General features: G+C 46.1%; 1 protein-coding gene across 1 annotated transcript in view; it reads right to left on the reverse strand.

Annotated features, from left to right (window-relative positions):
- Positions 1 to 17,992, reverse strand: part of GRIN2B (glutamate receptor, ionotropic, N-methyl D-aspartate 2B) — a 54,238-nt gene extending 36,246 nt beyond the window's left edge. The window contains exon 1 of the mRNA XM_010083076.1: positions 17,894 to 17,992. Coding sequence (XP_010081378.1) covers positions 17,894 to 17,992 — 99 coding nt within the window. The remainder of the gene's footprint in view (positions 1 to 17,893) is intronic.
- Between the last annotated feature and the right edge of the window lie 974 nt (positions 17,993 to 18,966).

Here is an 18,966-nt window from a genome sequence, read left to right on the forward strand (position 1 = left end):
AATGTGAAAACTTCCTGACTTTTATCTTTGCTGTTAGGTAGTTAACTGGAAAAAATTTACGTAACTTTTACACATGATTTTAACACATGAAAAAGGGAAGATCAAATATAGAACAAGTAAAGGTAGGATGTTGGGCAGCAGGCAGAAAATAACAGTGTTATTGGTAACATAGCTGATGGAAAAGCATACCTAGCGCCTCTGGGAAGCAGGCAGAGTTCAGGGAGAAATAAGAGTCTTGTCAGTACAATTCGTACAGATCCTGAATGAGGACATGGGAAAACCAGAACAACTGGGCAGGACCTGCAAAGGGCTACTGCAGGAATAATAGAAACACCATAGAAATAGCAATTATAACTGGGACACTGCCAATGGAAGTATGCACTGCTCAGGGTACATAAAAGTGAAGGTAAACCTGGGGGATGCTGTTGTAACCTTAACGCTGCAGTAGACTGTGAAGAAATAAATCATGCATAAATAAAGTGGAATCATTTGGGATTGAGATAGTTTTTGGAAGGCTGATGCAAGATATTCTATCAGGACTGAACTACAGAGATCTACTGTAGCTCCACAGGCTTGGCTTTCCATCTGGATAGAGACGTCATTACGGTTATTAAAGAGAAATTATATCCGGAACTAAGTCATTATGGGAGACTTTAGCTTTGTAGATATGAGGTGGAGAACAAATGCAAAATTTAACAGCAGCACCCTGATGATCTGATAGTTGACACATTTCTTCACCCCAAAATTAATCCAGAGGCAATAGGTCATGCTGGTTTACACTCAGTTTGGGCAAAGCAGCAAGGAACCTTACAGAAAAGCTAGTATTCAGAAATAACCTTGGATTGAGTGATTAGGGGAACAGAGAACCTGTCTTAAAGGAGGAGATTAAAAAGCTTGTTTAACCTAGATAAATGAAAGCCAAGAGGGGATATGACTGCTCTGTGTAAGTAAAGGGGGGACAGATAAACAAGGGAGGAAGAAAAGGGGGTTTTAAGCAAAAAAACAATGTTGGTACAAGAACAACTGGTTGGGAGGAAATTTGCCTTGAAAATAAGATGGATTTTAACTGCCAGAGGAGGGAAGTTCTGGAACAGCTGCCCAAAAGGAGCAGTGAAAACAACTACAATGGCGTCAAGAAGAAGCACAACTGGTTTGTATAGGGCTATATGATGTTGCTGCCCAGAGGCAGCAGGGATGGGACCAGATGAACCTTTCCAGTCCAGTGGCCTTAAGTAAGCAGAATCAAGAGGAGGGATTCCTCTGTGGAAAACCTTTTCCCCTTGACTTTTCAGCCGGCAGATGTCAAAACTCAGTCTTAATCATTATATCTCTGTCCCCCAGCTAACCCACACGAATAGAAAGACTCTTGTTATTGATATCTCCACCTCGTACTTCCCTCATTCAGCAGAAAGACTTTCTCCAGTACCATGAGAACAGAACATTCCTCTTAGCCTTTACCCAAGCTGGTTAAGTCATGACTCTCACACCTACAGCACTGACATCACAGCCATTACCAAATGTATAACTCCTGCAATGCTACAGGTCTCTATCCTCACATAGGCTGGTCTAAGCAGGTGGAGAAGAGATGCCATAGAGAGAGAAAAACTCTCTTGTTTACAGACACTTAAGGTGATTAATTAGCCACATCAGCCAAAGCAGACAAGAAATGGTTGTGAATGCTCCACATGCAAAATTAATTAACACAGAAACAACACTCCTTCCTGAACCTCAAGTTCACCTTCCACAACCACCTGGGGAAGGATGCTTTCTTCTCTGCACCTGCAGAACCAGGAATTGCTTCTAATAGCATTTCAATTAAACATGTAGGCTGCAGGAGATGGTGAAATTTTCTTCCCTCTATATTTATACAGCACCTAGCATATGACAGAGGGAGACTTGGCTTAGCATACAGACAGGGTGAAGTACTTGCTTTACAACTCATTCTGGGAATAAAAGCTCTTTGCAGAAACACAGTTCCCCAGCTCACTGAGGTCTGGCATTTACACAGCTCTTGCCATTTTTGCTGAAACATTTCTTTCCTGATGCATTTATATGCTTTTTGCAGTTACTGAGGTCCTGTCCCCTGCCGTGATTAGCCTGAGAAGGTTAATGAGATATACTTTGAGCGCTTCTGACTTCTGCAAAGTCAGTGAACTATGGAGCTCCACTGGTGTCACAGAAAGGTCAGGACTGTGAGAATGCCAAAGTGTTTGCCTTGGTAAATCATTCCTCCAAACCAGAAGGTACTGAGAGCATAAAACGAGCCAGGATCACTTGATAGCTCCCTCTGAGAGATAGTGTTGTTCTTGGTGGTAGTGTTAACTTGGTGGCCCAGGAAGTGGTTCATCCAGGCAAGGCCAGCTCATGCAGGAGCAGCATGGTTTCCAGGGGGACATATTTGTTCAAGGTCCTCAGTGCTACCTGATGTACACATAACCATGATTTATGGAAATGCATGCTACAATCGGCAGAGGCATAATTAGGAGACATGAGAGGAGAGGTTAGAAGAAGCTGTTCACGGTAGTGTGGGCTGTGATCTGAGTAGTCTGGAGGATGTAACTCAGCCCAGCTATAGCTTTTAGGAAGGGAAAATCAGGTGTTAGGATTTTGTAAGAAGAACTAGAAAAAAAATTTTTATTTTAACAAACACTGCAGACCGACTGTACCATCCAACATAACCCACCTCCAGCTAACAGGCAGTGACAGCAACTGACTCAGGCTCTTACTTCAATAATGCTGCATCCTTAGAGCCATCATGCCCTTCTGAAATGACTGTGTAAGGATAGGGGAGCTTAATACAATGTCCTAAACTCCAGCAGCATCGGTCTGTTCCGATTCAGGGCTGGGAAATAAAACCTAAAGCCAGGGAGCTTATACCGCCTCTATCCTTTCTGATCTAAGGTGAAAGAAGGTTTCACCTTGAGCATCTCTACTGGTCTCCTCTGCAGAACTGTGGGGCAAGGGAAAATGTAGCAGGGATACTGGTAAGATTGCCTGTTTTGTGTCACAGGGGGATTGGGAATCACAAAGGTTTAAAGAAAAATGTATTTTTATGTGCACATATGTGCATCTAAATGTTTTGTGAAAGCCTTTTGCGGTCTCCAGGAGTGCATCTGCATTGTGCAGGTGTGTGTCTGCATCCAGTACGTGTCCATGCATGTAATGCCCTATCTAACGATTTTTCCCCTTGGCTTTCCCTGTTGAGTGCTGGGCTTGGGTTTGCATTTTGCTGAGCTTTCATTTCTTTCACTCAGACTCTTTTTTCCTCCCTAAAACAATGTTACACAGGGGGAGTGATGGGCTTGCCAATTCACACCACAGTCTGGGAGATGGTTTAGAGCTTAAGCTGGTAAGTGGGTCCTGTACAGCAGTGTACAAAACCCCAGTGTGTATTCCCCTGTGCAGTGACACCTACTCTTCACACAGAGCACATATCTCTCCCAGCATCTCTTGGGACCTGAGGCTGAAGGAGTGTTTACAAATGCAGATCCAGAGGAAGACCGAAAACTTTTCCTTGTGCTGAGAAAAGCTAAATGTTGAAGCAGCCCCCAACAGGGTTAGGGGAGGAGGCAACATGATGAGAGAGGGGGTGGGTTGCCTAAACCTCACAATTTTCTGAGCTGTGCAGGGAAGACCAAAAAAGCATCTCAGAACATCAGAGATACCCTTTAACTTTCACTGGGAGGTGTTGCAGCACGTGAAACACCTCCCCATCCGGAATACACCAGCCAGAGCCCCTGCCCTCCCGCACAGCAGCCCCGCATTGCCTCCACGCAGAGATGCACGCCTGCCAAGAGAGACACAGGCAGGCACGGCCACATGCACACCCCGCTGCAGAGAGACGCAGCGTGCTCAGCTCTTCTCTCACTGGTGAATAGGGGAGGAACACACCTCCTCCTGAGGAACTACTGCACATGTTGGGAGCAAGATTTCAGGGAAGGCCGTTACCGAGCTTCATGCCCCTGTTCCTTTCCTTTGCCACCACTGAGAGCTCTGGGCAGGTGATTGCAAAAGCTGTCCCCATCCACTGCACACTCTTTGTCTGGATCTTGGCCCTGGATTCACACTGGCATAGCCACAGCCAGCCCCACCGCCTCCACGCCTTCAGGGTGCATGTCTGCATGCCCCACATGAAGCTGACACATGGTGGGGTGCCTCGTGCACTGCACTGGAGCCGTCCCAAGGGGTAGCCAACAGAGCCAGTGCTCCGAGTTGTCATGGGATCTCCAAACCGAGCAGAAACACCATCTCTGCTCTGCATCCTGGTTCTCTGCCAGGTCTCTTCACTCGGCTTTACAAACAGGCCAGATGGTAAGCAAAGCTGTGGATAGGGGCAACCAGGGACACCCTTTCTGCTTTTACTCTACCCTTTGTGTGGTTAAGGGGGCTGCTCTCCAGCATCCTTGCACCTTTTCTTATTCACAGTCTCCCTTGCCTGTCTCTATGGAGAAGGCATGGAGATAACTTCATGCCCTGACTCAGTTTCTCCCTCCCTCCTCCTTTTTGTTATTCACTCAGGTGCTCCCCAATAAACACAGGGGACAGGGGATGGGGGTGGGAGGAAGCAGGGGCAGAAGACAGCCCCCACCTCACCTGTGTGAACAGAAAGGGATGGCAGTCCTTCTTGCCTGAGCTCATCAGCATCCCACCTCCCACTTACCCACAGTCCTACCCCCGTCACTGGTGTGCACCCATGGACAGGTTCCCCACTGCACAGACCTGTATCCTCACCACTGGCTACATCATGTCCTCAGTCTCCTGTCCTGCTGCCCCTGTGCCAGGACCAGCTGCAGGAGTGAGACCAGTGCAAGCAGTGGAGAAACCTGCAGGGAGGGGAGAGTAACTCAGTGTGATTCCCCCCCCGTCTCAGCTCCACTGACTTAGAGCTGGGCTGGGTGGTTTGTCTCCATCCCAACAGTACCCAAATGGTAGCCTCACCTCTGTCCTAAAATGAAGTGCTATCCCAAACTGCAGCAGTGTCAGTGCTGCATGTCTCCACCAGCAGCAAGCATTGCGAGGGTACTTCTGGCTGTGCCCCTGCAGACCAGCTCGTCCCACAGAAGAGACTGCCAGGCAAGCCGGGGGCTCCCAGAAGCTGGTGTGGGCTGTCCCCAACTGGAAACTCCTGCCTTAGGACCTCATGCTTCAGCCTCTCTGGTGGATGAGAAAGAGAGCCCATGGACACCTGACCCACTGCTACAGCCAAGTGTTGGGCTTTGCTTGAAAACCATGGTGCTCTGCCATGTTTGGATGGAGGATTAGGCAGGACCCAGCAGCTCTACCTACACCCTAGAGAGAAGGCCTGACCCTTGGATGGAGCCCACCATCAGGACAGCTGGTTCACTGCACCCCTGTGCATTACTGCCATCCTGTCTGGAGCCAGTGAGCACTCTGTGAGCAGCAGGGAGCAGCTCTGCCAAAGATTTTGCTCCTTTCCCATCTCACACACATCATACACATACAGGTACCCCCAGCAGCAGTTATCCTAAGCTGATTTGGGCTTGGAGTCCAGGCAGAACTGCCAAGGGCCCAGCTGAGGCCATCTGGGCTGCAAGTCATCTCTGTGCAAAAGGAGTACAATTAGACTTAAGTATGGATAGAGAGGTAACCTTGAAATCAGCAATTTGGGAAGGAGAGAGGAAGCTCTGTATTTGCCAACCCCAGCTAGCAAAAAAGAGTTAAACCAAAGACTGCTTTCTTGGGAGCATGGCCTTAGGAATATAAAGCCCTCCCCTTCTCTCAGACCTGATGGACCCCAGGCGCACCTATTTTTCAGAGATTTGTCTGTCATTTGGTGCCTAAATATGTCAACATAGAGCACATCTTGTGCCATTCCCTTTCTTCAGCCTAAAAGTAGAACAGGCATGACAGAGGCAGTCTTGGAGACACAGGATGAAGCTAAGGCCCTCAGCAGGTTGCAAAAGGTCTTTTGTGGCACATGTAAGTCCACATGTGTAATGGCTTCTTGCCACTCTGGAATTAGCTGGATGACTTAATATGTGTATTTAAATGTGTGTGTACTGTGTAGTTACCTCTATTATAAGGGGAATAAGTAGTAAGCCTGTTCTCTGGTTCTCTGACACTTTCCATTACAAGAGTCTTCAGGCTGGTTCCCAGAGAAAAGCCAACATCTCCATGGTTTGCAACAGGCATTTGAAAGTCAGCAGGGAAAAAGCCTGAGGCTAAGGACGTGATTTTTACTTTGGCCCATCAAATTTCATTCACTCTTAACTGCATTATGAACTGTTAAATAATTATCATTTCTTTTCTGTCACTTTCTTGCAGAAATCCTGGCAGACAGCCCAAACAGCATCTGAGCATAAACGTTTTAAGAGCTAAGCCCATCAACCCCGTAAATCAGTGGGGACATCCCAACCAGTACCACAGTCAGTACAAGCAACACCTCAGCTTCGGCACAGCAAGGGAAAAGCAAAAGCCCAACCAGGCTGCCCACAAAATGGGGCCAAACCATCCAGGTTCTCCTCTCTATTTTAAATGTGCCCCACTGTGAAAAGGTCGCTTACACTCCACCATTTAGGATGCAGAAGAAAGGCAAATGAGTTTGAGCTGTCATGACTGTCTGTGGAACAAGCATAGGTTAGTCACTGGGCTGAGAAGTCAGACTCGGTGCTGAAGGCTCAGCATGCATGAGAAAGAACAGTACATTTCTCCATAAAAGATTTTCAGTTTTCCCCTTAACAACAAATCTCACACACACAGAAAAACCCCATAAAGCAAACTATACTAAAGGAACCTTATGTAGTTTGAAATATTAGGAAATGGCAGGTTTACGGTTTCCTTTTCAGCCTTCCTTCCATCCTGCTTGTGTGTGGACATTTTGATTCAAGTTTTAATTAATGAGTGCATGCAACTCTCTCCATGGGGTCCCTGCGTCAATCCTTGTACTGCAAAGAAACTCAAAGGAACAGAACTAAGGTGGCCTGGGAAACAAGACTGGCATTTCCTAGCTTGACTTCACGAGCTAAAAATGAAATCATTGTTCTTTTATTTTCTGTATGTAATTGCTTATACAGCTTGAATGTGCACAAGCTCTTACAAAACCAATAAATGGGCCAAGAAAATATCAGTGAAGATGGAGCTATCCATGAACCACCAAGCACTGGCAGAGGAGAGAGAATAAGAAAACGGTGATGGACAGCAAACCAATCAACCAATGTAGAGGTTATGCAATCCCATTTTATGACAAAGAAGCAGCACTGACCTTGCCAAGGGGTTGAACAAGGCAAAGAAAGTAAAAGCCAAATTGGAAGGGAGCATTGGAGAGAGGCAGAAGAGGGTGAAGCTGGCAGGTCCCTCATGGTCATGGTGTCCAGAAGGTGAGAGGAAGGGAAGGCATTAATTGGGCAGATTATGCTGCAGGCAGGTTTCTCATGTTGCAGCCATACGCTTTTAGCAGGCTAAGGGAGAGAGAGGGCTGCTCTGCACAGGAGGTGTGGACAGGACCAAGCTGGTCTGGTCCGTGTAACCTTAGAGTAGAAGCTTGAGGATGGGGGTTGATGGCATGGGGACACCAAGCCAGTTGCAGTCCAGATGCTGTCTAGCCACATTAGCCCAGCAGGGTTAAGCTGAGAGTTGAGGCAGTTTGCCAAGCTCACGCAGCTGCCTTGCTCCACACTGTGCTGCTGCATCCCTGTGGCGCTGCTCTGCACGGCGCAGATTTACCATCACAAGTCTACGCCAGCACAGGCAACGCATAGCCGGGTTTCACAGGGAAAACTTGCCCTAAGCAGCTGCAGCAGCTGTGCACAGCACAGATGCTTTCTCCCCAAATGCCCAGGAGTGAAGGGACCCAAATGCTGGCTGTAATCTTGTCCTGTGCTTACTCTGTGACCTTAAGCAAGCCACTGAAGCTTTCTGAAGCTCGGTTTTCCCTCTATAAAAGGCTCTTAATAATCCATCCCACATTGCAAGGGGGATGAACAGGGACCTAACAGCTGTGAGCAATGACAAAAGTCAGCATAGTAAGGAGATGCCTCAGTCCATCCACCCCAGAGGAAATCATGCAGCTCAAGGCTTGCACCTACAACACCCTCATACCCCACATCAGAGGAAGGAGCTCTGCCATAGAAGGGTGACCGTTACTGCAGAATGTCCGTGCGTGCCAGCAGTCGGCAGTGGAAATCGTGCTGATTAATGACAGAGCGGCAGTACAGCAGGTCAGGCATGTGGATCGACAGCTGTAAAAGGAACAGCGGGACTTTATATGGTACTCGCCAAGGACTAGTTTGGGATCAGGAGATTAACTAAAGCTTGAGAGCACATTCTTGGGTTCTCTCCAGCTGCTCTGGAAGTTGAAGTGTCACAAGTGACCAGGCACCTGTCTTTCCTGGCTCTCTGAAGATACCTTTCCTGGAAGACGGAGCAAAGTGATGCTTGAGCTGGCACAGCAGCACTCAGCCCTGCCCCTCCCAGGCTCCAGAAAGCAGACCCATCTCACCGCCCATGCTAAACACAAAGCTCAGTCAACATAGGCCCCAGCTCTCCCTCATGTCTCTGAAGCAGCCTCTCTGCCACCCCAGAACCCCATTGCAGTAGCTCTCCACACACACAGGTGAGATGCAGGTGCAAGGGGGGCTGCAGTCTTCTCAGAAGGCAGGATCACTTTTCCTGTCCTGCCCACCTCGGACCGTCTTCTAAGGATGCTCTCCAAGGATGCTCCCCAGGTGCAGCTGAGAGCTGTGGCTCACCAGCACGGTGCTGTCTTGCACAGAGAAATGGAGGGAGCCTCTGAGATCTGTGCAGGAGAAACAGCCTTGGAAAAGGACTGGCTGATCAGCAGCCCTTGGTGACAAGACAGGCACTGTGATGGGGTGGTCTGGCAGGTGCAGAGCAGCCCCACCACCAGCCCAAGGCCATGTACAAGTGCAAATTTGCCTCAGTGACAACTTTATCCCTGCCTGCTTTTCTGCTGTGCCAAGAATATCCAGCAAGCCAGGCCTTGCCCTTCTTGCAACAGCTGATTGAAAAGATCATGCTTACAACTGAACATTTATCCTTTCCAGTCTGATTATTTCACCAGGCAACCTTAATGTTCCATTAATATCAGTCTTTGTGAAGCTAAATATATACACTATATATACACTAAGCACATATACAAATACATATAAATACATGTCTATCTAGTAGAGAATCCAATTAAGTGAATATGTTATACCTTAGCAATTAATTAATTCAACAAGCTGAGCTGCCTCTTGCATACGATTAAAGTTCAAGCAATATCAATCACAAAAGCAAAAAGATTCCAGATTTTGCTACATGCTCTCTATAAAGAGATTGTTAACAGTTAAATCAATGGGCAAATTCAAATGTGTTTGCAAACCTTGGGAAACTCATCTTGCCAATGACATATAGCCTGTCCTTCAACTCATGGTAGCCTGTTCTTGCATTCAGCATGTCAGACCATTCCTGCCTTCTTAGATATCTTTGTGCAGCATTTTCTGAATGGCATGTCTGTAAAAATGCTGGTGTCCTACAGGTCAAAAGAAAGAAAATTCCATGACTGAACAGAGCTATCTCTCTCATCACTTGACTGGTGGAAATGCTTTCTTTCTATTTGTGTTCAGTTGCCAATTTTTTTGTTTATGTTTGTATGTGTGTAAGTGCGTTTGTGTGCAGACGCGTGTGTGTTATTTTGTACATTAATCTTTTTCCAGGATGAGGCTTTTTGTGCAGTTTCTGCCTCTCACCAATAGACAATACTGAGTTCCATAGGGACTGCTCATTCCCTCCTTCTCTCAAAATACCCCTCCTCTGCATTCCCCAGGGGCAAGTTCTACATAAATAAATATTTAAGTAACCACTAAACCACCGAAGATGCAGAAAAGCATGCGAGGGACTTGTCTGCAGTATTCAGGGCACAAAGGGGAAAGAACAGAAGCATGGCTTGGAGGGTTGGGAGAAGACAAATTATGATGACAGTTTGAACTGGAAACACAACCTTCCCTTTCTCTTCCCTGTCCCAGACAGCACAGCAGGTTGGTTTTCTCCCTGAGACCAGAGCTGATATAATACAGGCCTGTGTTAGTACAGCTGTACAAATCCAAAAACCAAGAATGTGCCTTACTGGGAAGCTAGTAAAGGAAAGAGCCTTTAATGGAGACACCAAAGACACAGCTAAATAACTGTACTTCTAAGGCCGAGTCTTTTTTATTTTGGCTGCTCCATTGTTCTCCTAGTTTATTGTCACACTCCAGAAAGAGGCCTCGAATGCACAGAAGCAGTTTGAAGGCTCATTTCTGGGGACTGACAGTGTCTGTCACAGACAGGGGCCAGGCCTGTGCCCCAGTCCTGGTTGCTCCTTTGCACCCACCCTCCAAGACCCTGCAGCCGCTCACCCGCCTTTATCCCTGCTACATGGCTCAGCAGAGACTGTTATATTGATGGTCCCTTCCAGGCTCACCAGCTTGTGGATCGTACATCCATGCTGAATTATTTGTGGCTATGCCCACAGCACTACAGGTTTCACAAGTCTTTATGAGTTATCAAAGAGTAAAGTTTGGATCTTTTCTAGACTACCTGAGAAACCCTGGTTTGAAAGTGGGTATTACAGGGAATAGAGTATAAAATGGGCCACTTATGTCACCCATGTAAGATGGTAGTTTGAGGGGCAGTAGCCATATAAAATATGCCATACCCCAGGAAACCACACGCTATTTGTATGCTTCCCAACATATCCAGAAGAGCTAAAAATCCCTCAGGAAAACCAGTCAAGAGACAGTTTCTTTCAGAGCTGTGGGAGCATAGCCTGACATCCACACAGACCCCGTACTATGCACCAGCAGACTTGAAGAACCACTTGTATGGTCAGAGTAGGACATTTTTTTGTGCACTGGCATGCAGCTGTCAGAGGGTGACGCTTCAGAGAGATTTGGAGATCTTTCCTTCAGGAGTATATCCCAGATTTTTCACTTCCCCAGAGAGCCAAAATGGTCAAGGAAGGTTCCCTTTCACGTTCATTAGTTTTATTTTCTCCTCTAGGTACAAAGATGCTGGCTGCTATTCAAGTTGTGGTATGAAGCAAGTCATCAATGAGAGCTTTGGGTCCAAAATAAATGCAACCAGCCAAAGCCAATTCTTCCCTCTGTTTCAGCAATTTCTGCAGGTTTCCTTCTGCCTCAGCAGGCTGTTTTTGTCATCATTTTACTCTGCTTCACATCAGTGTCCTTTGAGGAAGGGAGACACTTTGGGCAAAAAGCTCCTTATTGATAATGAGAAAATAATGTACCCACTCTGTATGGAGACACCAAAAACCCCAGCCTTTATACACAAGTGTGCTCAACAGGAATGAGAGAGGGGGTGGCTTCTTACCTGAAATTTGTGCAATAAGTATAAATAAATGTACTTCCTTCTCTAGGCAGCCTTCTTGCATTACAGGGAGAAGCACCCTGTCCCTCAGAGAAGAGTGAGAAGAGCCAGCAGCATCCACCAGAGCAGCAGATGGACGTGCCCTCTCAGTGCAGTGTGTACCACTGAATACGAGAGACTGGCCCATTCCTTCCATCCATTCCCACTTCTCTGTAAGTAAAGTGTGAAATCAAAACCATCCAGATGTCAAAGCATAACTGCATTTGCACAGTTGGGATCCCTTGAGATTTCTCACCCCACACAGCCATCACAGCCGATGATTCCCCAAAGTGGCTGGTGCATTGTAAGGGTCCACTGCATTGTAAGGCTCCTTGCAGTTTGCTTTCTCTGTGGCATCAAGCCCTTTCCACCCATCACCTTCTCCCTGTCTGTGATTACCAGTGCCTGTCAGCACTGCAGTAAATATTTGTGTATTTCCAGGTCTCTCATTTCTCACTTTACAGAACTCTCTCTCCTAAAAAACGGAGACTTTCTGATCAGAGCACATGCTAATATAGAGAAAAAACACGAATTTTTGACAGACTCACCTGCTCCACTTACTATGCATGAAATTATTGCATCTAAGAACTTTTTTCTTCTTCCCGCAGGAGCTTATTGCACTTCTGCAACTGTAACATTGTAAAGCTGTTGTCATAGGTGCCCATGATCTTATAGGTTAAGAAAAAGTCAGGTCTAATTTGAGAGCTGGACAAGATACCTCCGAAAAACGGAAGTCCAATGACATACAGCAAGCAGCACAGCAAGACTGAGTGAAGGAAGGCTCTTTGCTCCAACTTCTGGGTGCAGGACAGCAAACACTGCTGCTGGACAGACTGGGCTTTTGGAGGGGAACACACTCAGGTTCCTGATTCCACTTTGTCATCAACGACACAGGTCGGAGGTATAGGATTAGGACCCAGGCCTGTTGACCTTCACAGACTATCACGGTCCTGCTCTCTCCCTTACTCTGACATCTTTTCACTTTGGCTGTAACAAACACCTCTCAGCCTTCCACCCCCTGCACATTAATTCAAAAGGCAGTTTTAGAGATCATTTGCCTGATATCAATTTTCCCCTTTCTTTCCTGACTTTCTTTGCCTCCCTTCTCAGCTGCATCAAGTGTCTCTTTTCCAAGCCACTTGCTGCCTCTAATCCCTCAGTCAGTAACAAGATATAAATGCTGACCTGCTCTACTTTCTTTGGTTTTGGCCTTCTTCTTGAGGGAAGTCCCATGAATACCAGTGAAGTTATGTCATTGCTTTTCTTCACACCCTACCCAAAGTCTCTCTTTTGCCAGGATAGCTGCAGACAATTTGCAGCAGTCAGGCTGCTGATATGCTAAGCTTATAGTCCACAAAATTAACAAACCCTTACTGATTTTCCCCTCATATTTCCCTAGCAGATCAATGCAAAATTGTTCACTGCCATCAGTGGATAAAATATGCCATCTCTTTACAGACTTTCCCTAAAGTATGCACAGCAAGAAAATCCTAGATATTTACTACTGTTCTTAACTTGCCTGCATTCCCTGTGCATTAATTCGCTCATCTATCTATGTGACCATGTTTTCTCAGCTGATACTTACACAGTAAGTGTTTAGTAGCTACAGCCATCATCTTGGTCTCTCTGTGCAGCTCCCAGCACAATGGGGCACTGGTTAATAGCAGGCCTTTTCAGAGACTACCGTAATACAAATAATCAAAATAACCATAAGCTTGTTCTGCACAGTTCATGAATCAAACTAACCAGAGCTGCTTTTTGCAAGACAGAGAATGATAGCCACACTGCAACCCAAGTACTATTCATTACAGTCTTTGTCTCTCTAATTACCCCTCCATTTTCACCTGGTTCCTAAACTGCTGGTTAGAATAGCTTTGCACTGAGGAACAGCTGCCACATCTCATCCCAAGGAGGTACGGCTGCATATCTACAGAGGGCAAAATGATCTCTGCAAATAGAGCTCATTCCCAGAATGTTCAGGCCCCCCCAGACTAAGGGAAAATAGGAGGTCTGCAGTGTCACAGATTTGCCCCTGCCTGACCACCGCAAGATCACAGAGATGTTGAAAGTCTGTCTTGAATTTATATAAGTTATTTAAATATATTTAATAGTAAATAGAAACATGGCAGAAACTCAGGAAATGGATTTCTATTTTCTTCCATTCATACCTCAAAAGCCTCTCTCCCCATCCCTCCTGCCCACTGTTCTAGCACAAAACACACCCTTTAAGACACTAGCTGTTCACTCCATGCATTTGACGGACTCTGATTAAACTCTCAGATAATAACCTTGCAAGGCAGAGCTCAACTTGCAGCAGTACAGGGTGTTCTCATCATTGGCTCCCAAAAATTGTTCCTTGCCAATAAGAGTCAATTGGTTCAGGCTTTGCCAACCTGCACTGCTGCTGTCCTCCCCCATCCCAGGGGCTGCTGACACAACTTGTCCCCTCCAGGAGGGTCGTGAGGCTCTAAATACAGCCAACAGTTGGGTGTTGGTTGCCAAAAATACCTCAGGTTTTTAATATTAACGCAAACCAGGCTTCCAGGGGTTCTCCGTGTCTCCACCCTGGTATAAGGGAGATATGGGAGTCCTGGACTGCAATAGCTGTGAGACAGCATTTGTGGACTTTGGTCTACATCTTCCGCAACCTCCTAAGAACTAGTGGCAATGATCATCCTGGGATAGCTATTTTAGCTTTCTCTCAACAACACCTGCTGCAAGGATTCAGCACAACTGGCTAAAAAGTGGGAGCAGAGGGTGGGGAACATGCAGCTTAAGGGAGCGTGTGATTGCAGACAAGCAGATCTAAAAGGATTTGGAAGGAAGACAACAGGGAGGAGAAAAGAAGGTCCCAGGACAGAAGCAAACAGAAAAGGGGGCTCTTAATATGCAAGGATGGAGTGCAGCACTGTCAATGAGCCAAACTAAGCCCAAGAATGGGTTGGTTTTGGGACAGAAACCACTACATTATGTACTGTTCATTTTTATATCTTCATTGCAAAAATTTACCCCTGACGTCAAGCAGTGAACCTACTCTGAAGTCAATGGAATTGCAGCCACTTATGCCAGAAATGAATTTGGCTCCCAAAGGACTTTTCTATGCAGTGATTTAGATAATAACCCTTCAAAGCTTATGTTGCAGCCATAGCATGAGTGAGAAAGAAAAAGGGCCAGAAAAGGCTGCAACAGAATAGCCATCTCTCATACTCAAGTTTAGAGCTCAGCTAACCCAGGATGGCACAAAATAAGGGCAAGAAAAACTCGAAGGTAATGAGCACCCCTGGAGGAAATCTTACCCCCATCTAACAGTACAAAACAGTACAGATGTGTTAATACAGGCGCCTTAGTGCAAACTGCATCCCAGAATATTTTGCAAAGTTAAACATGAAACAGCAAATGGCATGCAGAATAAAGAATAGCTGGTGCACTGAGCAATCAAGAGGCAGTGCAAATGGCCATATAATTTCGCCTTTTAAAAGCAACTGCATAAAAGCTCATTCATCCATAAAAATGCTGCATTTCTGTTTTCTGCCTTCCTAGGAGCTTTCTTGCCTGCCCCCTTTATCGCAAACTACAGACTTCAGATCTTCTCAAAAGGGTAGGAACAAACACCTGTCCTTCCATGCCCAAATATTGCCTCCACATTTCAAGGCTGTTTTATAGCTCTTAAGTATTACCAGACAGAGCTAGTCAAAGAGTTCACAGGGCTTCAGCCTCGTAATATATTTTAAAAGTACTGCACATGACAACAGGCTATGAATATACCCAACCAAAAAAAAGTGGATGTTGAGGCATTATGCGGTGAATGCATTTGAAAATTAGGAATGAATGGGATACGGTTTCAGGTATGGAAGGCTAAATTTGTTTCCCAGTTCATTTGAGAAGGCAGAATCTGGCACTCTGGCATCCAATGAAATCTAGACATCATTTTAAACACTGTAAGATTCAGCCTTCAAAACTCTCTTCAGCCATGACATCTGCAAGAATTACCAGCCCAGCTTACAGCAGCTAGTCAGACAGCAATTTACAAGCACCATTCATTGTGTTATAATACAGGTATTTCACTACCTCATTGCCCTCAACATCTCCCACTTTCTCCGTATACATGTTTAGTTTATCTACTCATAGTGTGCACCATCTCCTTTAAACACTTTGAGAGACTGACCGCTGGAAGGTGTTTTTGGGGTGCCTAATACAAGACACAGTAATACTAACATGAAAGGTGAGAGAGTTGAGATCTGGAAGTCCAGGGGCATTACAGTAGCCCAAATGGAAGAGGACAGAAGACATGTCCAAGAAGTCCAGGAGAGTGGAAGCTGGGGCAGTATCACAGACAGACAAGTTAAATCACTGTGGATGTACGCTGGTAATAGATAGGTAGATAGACAGATATATACATACAGAAGATGCATATGAAAGAAAAAGGCAGGATCAATGATAAGGCCAAGTAAGGCAAGAAAGAGCAAAGCCTGGCTTAAATCAAAAAATAGAAGAGATAATATGATGCCTTTATCCTTCTTCTAGGGTTACAGATGCTGTGCAGAAGATGGCCTGCCAACCTTTCAGCCTCACCTTGAAGACCTCAGCTGGCATGCAGCACACATTGTGAGTGGTTCTAACAACTCTTGGGCCCAAGTGGCCCCTTGGCCTAGGTGCACCCACTTGTTTCAAGTGCGAGAGATTCCTCATGAGCCCTGCTCACTTGCCTCTTTCCCACTTCTTTACTGTGACAGCCTCCAGTGCCATTGTGTTGACCAAGGTCCAAAGGAACTGTTCAAACAGACATGAACCACCTGAACTTCCAACCACACAAACCACATCATAGAAATGCTTCCTCCATCAGGGACCAGGTAAGAGCACTGACACAGTCACTGATGCTGTCACTTAGGGCTGTCAAAGGGTTTGCTGCAAATGGGGAAACTGAGATTCAGAGTTCATTGCCTGTCGTACAGTCTCTTCCCCTTTCTCCCCAGTCCTCTCAATTTATAACTGAACAATCCCAATTCATTAAATCACTGCTTGTAGGTCTTATTTTCTAGACCCCTGATTATTCTCAGTTCTTCCCCTAGACTTGTTCCAGTTTGTCCAGATCTTTCCTGAAGTGCTATCCACAGAACTGCACAGAGTTTTTCAGCCTTACCATCACACAGCAGAGCACATAGATTACATCATGCACCTTGCAGGCTAAACTATTTATACATCCAAGTACAGCATTCGCCTCTCTCACAACAACACACAATCATGTTCAGCTTGTGATCTTCTTTTATCCTCCCCCCAACCCTTTTCTGCAGCACTGTGATCTAGTTGATCTTTCTCTGCACTGCATTTATGTAGTCCATTATTTCTGCCAAGGTAGTTTGTGCTTGTCTCTATTGAATTATATCCCACTTTTTCAGAGTGTATCTCCAATTTTCCAAGATCATTATGAATTCTAATCCTGTTCCCCAACAAATTCACAGTCCCCCCAGCTTGCGATCATCTTCAAATTTGATATGCAAATTCTCTGTCCATCATTCAAGGCTGTTAAAGAAAACATTGAACTGAACTGAGCACAGGAAAGACCCTCACAGAACCCCAGTCCATGCTCCTTTCCATTTTGACATTCTTACTCATTTTGCATGCATTTGTTATTAGCTCTCCCCGAGACCCTGCTCCTCTAGATTGCTAACAAAGTGTGATGAGAGAGATGGTGAAAACCTTACTGGAGTCAAAGCAGATGACACCTTCAGTTTCACCTCTGTCCACAATGCCTGTTACCCTGTCACAGAAAGATATTAGATTGGTCTGACATGACTTATTCTCAACAAATCCTGGTGGACTTTTACACATCTCCTTGTTATTGCTCAGGTGCTGACAAGGAGTTTGGTTGATAATTCATTTCATATTTTTTCTGAGGATCAGGGTTAAGCAACAGTGATTCCATAAATCTGCAATTCCCAAGCTCCTTTCCCTTCCGCCTGCCCCCCACACCCCCACTCTTTTTTAGAGACAGGCATTCATCTTTCTCCAGCGTCTGGCAGATACTACCTGGGTCAGCTTTACAGGTACAGATCCAATGCGGTGCATACACAGAACAACCTTTCTGTAAATTTTCTTTGGAAAAAGGGGCAGGTTGGGATGTAATGTGTTGCTGCAACAGGAGAAAGGAGGGTGTTACCTTGTCTTGAGAAACATGCAGGCTTGCCCTTGTGCAAATCTCCCTTGTCATGCTGACAGGAGAATAGAGATTGGTATTAACATGCACCAGACCTCTTGTCCTAGTGCCCTGGACTGTGGCACATCTTACCATTTCAGCCCTTGACAGCAATAAGCAGTTCAGCCAGTGCACCTTAGACCCCATCCGTAACACCTCAACTGTTTTAGTCCTGCCTCCCACACCACACTTAGTTTTGTCAATATGCCTCTCTCCGGCTCAGCAGCATCCCCAGCTATTCAGTCCTGCTTACCCTGTCCCACTCGTGTGCTTAGCAGGGACTCATGTTAATGTTAAACTGATGGCCTGCACCTTCCCTGACATGACAGTTCTTACCCTCTCTTCCTCCTCCTCCTTCTCCAGCTCCTCTGAGATATTTCTACCCTGACTTCCCACTCCCTCCTGCACCTGCAGATGTGTCACTGCATCTTCCATCTCAATAAAGAACAGTTAATCCCAGGCAGGCAACAAATTGCGCAGTGTGTCAGGATGATAATCCGGGCCATGGAAACCCAGGAGATGACCTGAGGCCTGCTGCAGTTGTTTCACCTGTAGAAGAGGACAGGCTGGCCAGTAGTGGTCAGAAAGCAACCCACTAGAGGAAGAAGGAGTGTGAACTTCTGGTGTGCCAAGTGGAACTCAACAGCCATGTGCTGTGTCTAGGCTGGAAGAAGTCAAGCAGCTGAGAACATCGGAGAAAGGAAGTTCCCCTATAACTACTGAGAGAACAATCAACTAGTATCCTGGGGAAATGGTGCTGTTCCATGGATGAGCTCTGATGGGCGAAATAGCTTTTTCGTGTACTAAATATCATGTGCACTCCTCAGTGCAGACAAGGACCCAGGTGTTCATCAATTATTGAGCTTGCTTGAAAAGGCATTTAGGAGAGCGCACAAGAGGCCAGTCTGCAGCTCCACCTCAATGCCAGCTGGGCTGCCCTTAGAAACCCAGCCCGTGAGAAGGGAAGAGAAAGAAAAAAAAAAAAAAAAAAGAGAGAAGGAAGTAAGGGGGGAGAGAGAGAGGGGTAGGGGGGGGAAATAAGAATCTAGTACAGCCTTGCCCTTGCCAAAGAAATCATTCATGGTACAGGGAAGGCCTTCTTTCTGCCTTGTATCATTCCTGTAGTATCACCCATCACCCTCTTCCTTCCTATTTTCTCATATGAAAACAGTATCTGCTTTTTTCCTCAGTGTGCAGCCCCCACCCTCTGAGGCCTGCTCCTAGACCTTGGGTTGGAGTCAGGTCCAGGCAAGAACACGCTGTTGCCCCACCAGCACTGTTACTACATCCTGACCACTCTGCTGTCCCAGACCTCAATGGGCTTCACAGATTGATTAAGACCCGCCATGTTTACCCAGTTCAATGGACTATGAAACGTCCTAGACTCTTTTGTGTCGACTCCCATGTAG

This window comes from Pterocles gutturalis, unplaced genomic scaffold (assembly GCF_000699245.1).
Source record: "Pterocles gutturalis isolate BGI_N339 unplaced genomic scaffold, ASM69924v1 scaffold18680, whole genome shotgun sequence".
Classification (NCBI taxonomy): domain Eukaryota; kingdom Metazoa; phylum Chordata; class Aves; order Pterocliformes; family Pteroclidae; genus Pterocles; species Pterocles gutturalis.